The sequence below is a fragment of the Anopheles bellator genome, chromosome 2 (assembly GCF_943735745.2).
Source record: "Anopheles bellator chromosome 2, idAnoBellAS_SP24_06.2, whole genome shotgun sequence".
Taxonomy (NCBI): Eukaryota; Metazoa; Arthropoda; class Insecta; order Diptera; family Culicidae; genus Anopheles; species Anopheles bellator.
Genome location: NC_071286.1, coordinates 45800468 through 45804757, shown reverse-complemented (window position 1 = coordinate 45804757; position 4290 = coordinate 45800468). Strand labels below are relative to the sequence as shown.

General features: G+C 47.5%; 1 protein-coding gene across 1 annotated transcript; it reads right to left on the bottom strand.

Moving 5' to 3' along the window:
• Positions 1 to 266: 266 nt before the first annotated feature.
• On the bottom strand, positions 267 to 4290 carry LOC131211873 (CLIP domain-containing serine protease B4-like). Its single transcript, XM_058205532.1, has 5 exons — positions 4157 to 4290; positions 3699 to 4079; positions 2180 to 2279; positions 1800 to 2113; positions 267 to 1740 (listed from the first exon to the last, which is right to left on the bottom strand). The coding sequence occupies exons 1-5, from the start codon at positions 4224 to 4226 to the stop codon at positions 1442 to 1444; spliced, it is 1164 nt and encodes a 387-aa protein (XP_058061515.1). The 5' UTR covers positions 4227 to 4290; the 3' UTR covers positions 267 to 1441.

Genomic DNA, 4290 nt, shown 5'->3' with positions numbered 1-4290 from the left:
CGAGGCGCAATTACCCATCGATCTGTTTTATTGCTCAAATAATTTGCTCAGATAACGTTGCACAAAGCTGTGTGATAAAATTAAGAGTATTTTTTTTAATATGAATAGTAAAAAGAAGCTTAGCATAAATGAGTTAGTGTTATTCACATTCACAATTCAAAAAACCAGTTAAGCGTTGAAGCGTTTGCAGTTTGTTGAACGATTTGGTGAACCTTTTGTATAGTTTTGTAGTTTCCGAACATAGTAGCCTTTTGTGTTCAATCAAGACGATGATGTAATACGAGCATATATGTTCCGAACTGAACAAATTCTGGACGAGTTAGTTGAAATTTTTGATACATCGCCACTCTTGATGCATTGGTACTTTCGGCCGCCGAACTGCAATTTCCCGTGAAGTCCGTTTCGAAACAGTCCGTTTATTCCGCCTTTCGACAAATTAGCCCAACTAGCGCAGATTGTTAGACTCCAGGCAGAACGACGCGAAAGCTGAAAATCCAATCCAACAAACAGTGCTGAGATCCCGAAGTGGCTAATACGATCGGGAGGATAGCGAACAGCGCTGCCAGTGCCTTCCTGTCCTGTCCCGCAGGACACGGGCACTGTGGACCTGTGGAACAGTGTGCTGCCTGATGGCTGAATGAGGCCCAACAAACAACGATTTAATTGATTATGCAACATACTCCGGCCATATTTGCTGCCCTCTGCTCGCGTACACCGAAGCTACCGAAATAGAAATTCGGGAAAATTATTAGTAAAAAAGTGCTCGTGTTTTGCTCGTGAGCTGTGCATCTTTCGCAGGAAACCGCGCACTGGTAAGTATATAAAACCTCGCTTTACGATCGCGCACCTTAGCTCGGTTCGATCAGGAGCGGTGCAAAATGTTAAACAAACCACGCCGGGTGGTTTTGCTCCAAATTAAATTCTCCATCCCATCTCCTGACGGATTGCCCCAGGATGGGTGGAGCCTGGATGAAGGATGGACGTAACGGATCATCCAAGTGTTTACCTTAGCAGAAAGATGGGGCATGGTCATAACATTCACCGCTAAAGGTCTCGCCTCGTGTTGTTTGGATCGTAAATTAGGGGTTGCGGATGGATCTGAGGCATAAAATTGAAAAGGGTGCCCGCGTAGGGTGAAAGTCGGGAGATTTTTGGCAAACGTTTCCGAATGGCGGAGGCCGTGTCGGTGTACTTAGCCGACTTGTTGTTCAGTTCGATTTAAAAAAAATCTCATCCATCGGAACGCAATTATCGCTCATCGCGCTAGTTTGTTAACATCTGGTTCGTTCATTTTAGGACCTTTCAAGTGGACCCGTCGACCACCTGCTTGCTTCATTGCATCGAATTTTGACGTTTATTGGAACAGCTGTTTTGTATTTTTTCACCCGTTTCCAAGAGCGTCACTCGAAGACACTCCAGTTAATACTTTGACGAGCACGGTCTACGGTTCGAGATTATCGACGATCCAATCAACAAAGTGGCCCACGTTGGTGTAGACCGCCGGCTCTCCGGTGATGGCGCAGCCTTTGCGAACGCTGGCGACACCGACGAGGTACAGCGCTCCCTTCGAGTGGCGGAACATCAGCGGTCCTCCGGAGTCACCCCGGCACGTGTCCGCCTCCTGCTGCGGGGTGGCACAGATGTGTCCTTCGCCCACGTTCACATGGGGATATTTTTCTCGACACACGCCCCGTGGGACACCCGCTGAGAAGTAGTTCATCTTCAAATCGGTACCGATCGCTGCAATGGGATATAGCTCGTTAGTTGGTTCCAGGACTCCAAAGTCTACGATCACTCACCGTCGATGGTCTTGCCCCAGCCGCTCTCGAAGAATCGTCCCGAGTCGACGTGTAGCTCGTTGCGTAGCTCCAAATCGAGCGGCAGGCAGATCGGCGCTACACCGGAGTTGAATTCGACCCTTCGGGCCAACCGTAGCAATGCAATGTCTTGCTGCACTTCCGCGGAACCAGGACCACTGTAGTTCGATGGGATCGTGACCTTCTGGATGGCAATGTCCTGTACACGATCGGCACACTCCAGGTAGCCATCGGGGCGCTCGTTCGAGCAGTCGGGATCCGTCTTGAGGTTCCACTCACCAATCCGTACCTGGGTGCTGTGCCGGAGGGCGATCGAGCGTTAGTAAACAGGTTCAACCGATCACACCAAGCGCTACGCTTACATGGTCCAGCTTTTCTTCATGCCCATGATACAGTGGGCCGCCGTTATCACGTATCGATTGCTTATCAGGGCTCCTCCGCAGTGGAATCGAACTTCGCCGTCTAGAACGCGTACCGTCGTGTGTAGTTTTTAAACAAGGTGTTGTAAGTAATTTAGTATTTAATTAGAGGCCTCCCCACAGTGTTCATCCCGTTGCCAGCGCGATTCGTGAAAAAAGGCCTTCACATCAAAGGGTGTGATTATCAAAACAAATTGATGATCTATGTAAATATTAGGGATTCGCTATCAAATTACGCATTCGAACGAAAATTAAGTCACTATTTAACTTGATAATAATAATCCTTCACCCCATTTGATTTTTATCGCATTATTTCGACAGCAATTGCAGCTGTTTTCGTGGCTACGTACGATTGTGATAACTTCTTTGCCAATTTCATATGGGCAGTGTTTTTTGGGGGATTTTGTAGGACCAGAGTTTTAAACTAATAATAAAGTAGGGTTACTGAAACGGAAACGTTAAATCATAACTAAGCTGCAATTGACATTAGACACTCCAAACCAAGTTAATCCTAATTTTATTATGGAGAACGTACTTTCTGGCTCACCTAGACTAGCAGCTGTAGGTTATTGAAGTAGAAGGTTATGTAATCTTTGCTTTCGACTGCTTGTTCGACCCTTAGTATTGAAAATTTAGTTCCAGAAAAAACCTCACGCAAAATCCTCACGCATTTAATTATAACACTTATTATTCAATTCTTTCTAGACCTAACTCATTAGCTAGTTTGTTTGTTTGTTTGTTTTATTGATTAACTCATTGGCCGGCCTCGGCTAGATGAGCAGGGATTATACAAAGCAATATGCGCACGGGCGCACAAGAACATAAGACTAAGCGAATCTCAGGCGCTCCCTGAAGTCGATCACAGGTAGATTGAAGTCAAAAAGTGACGCCACAGAGTTGAAACATCGAGACATAGCAGCCATGGGCTCGTGGCTGGCGTATTGGTGCGATGAGCGCTGGATCGACAAGGGTTGACGGTGACGAGCTGCATGTCGGGTTGTTTGCTAGTTGTTTTTTCTATCCTATTTCAGTCGATGGTTATACCAATACTAGATAATTTGCTCGTTGCAGTTGGAATTGTTTTTGTAAATGTAGAATATTCATTTTTGATTTTAAAGTCTTCCAAAAAATGTTACAATATTGTCCAAATTGTCAGGCTCTTTGTAAAGTCAGAGTTCGTATAGAGTCGAATGTTTGACAAGAGTCTAAAACAAGACGAAATGGCCTGATATTTCCAGTTCTATGCAAAGGCTGTTGGTAAGCTGTTATTTGAAGCTTGTTAGTCTGTGTTTGCTTATCAATCAACTCGCTGAACTGATTGAAATTCCATCGGCAACTGGAAAGCTACACCGCAATCAGTGTAGTTGTACGTATGGTTCGATCAATTCCTACCGTAACGGTCATACATTTCGTTCACTCTGGCAAAAAACTGTTCATCAATTTCTTCAAGCTTCGAACTCACCCTTATTCCGGTGCTGAATAAGTACGCTCCACGGGTGATCGAAGAGCTGGGCCCTCGGGCCCGGGATCGGACCGCGATCTTGAGCGGCTTGACCACAGTCTGTCGGCAGTAGGTCTCGCTTTTCCTCCCGCGTACCGAACCGATTTTCCACCAGCCCAGCAATCGTTTCCGGGTCGACCGGTTCCGCCGTCCGCGTCACGTTCGGTTCATTGCAGCAGACCAGTACCTTCGTCTCGAGCTGCCCACAGCGGGCCGCCTCCAGGTAGCGGATGTCGTTGTTGGAGTGATCCTTCTTCTTTAGCACGGCGCGGGCGAAGGGGCACTCGCGCACCAGCACACACGTTCCCCCCTCACCGACCGGAGTTTGACAGCTGGCGAGATCTGCCGGTCCGAAACCGGGGGCGGATCAGATATGAGAGATCAATATCGCTGCACCTGGCCATCGATATCTTACGTACACTGGGCCACGCTGAGGCGAAGCAATCCAACTGCACACAGCACTACAAACGGGAACGCGGCGGCTCTCATGACGAGATTGCGGCTTCAAGGGGACCGATCGGGCGTCGTCGTTGAGTCGACGCGGATCAACTAC

Coding starts and splice junctions, on each gene's coding strand:
- LOC131211873 (XM_058205532.1), bottom strand. CDS start 4,226: ATGAGAGCCGCCGCGTTCCCGTTTGTAGTGCTGTGTGCAGTTGGATTG. Junction 2,114..2,179: donor ATGAAGAAAAGCTGGACCAT/GTAAGCGTAGCG, acceptor CCTCCGGCACAG/CACCCAGGTACGGATTGGTG. Junction 1,741..1,799: donor CTGGGGCAAGACCATCGACG/GTGAGTGATCGT, acceptor ATCCCATTGCAG/CGATCGGTACCGATTTGAAG.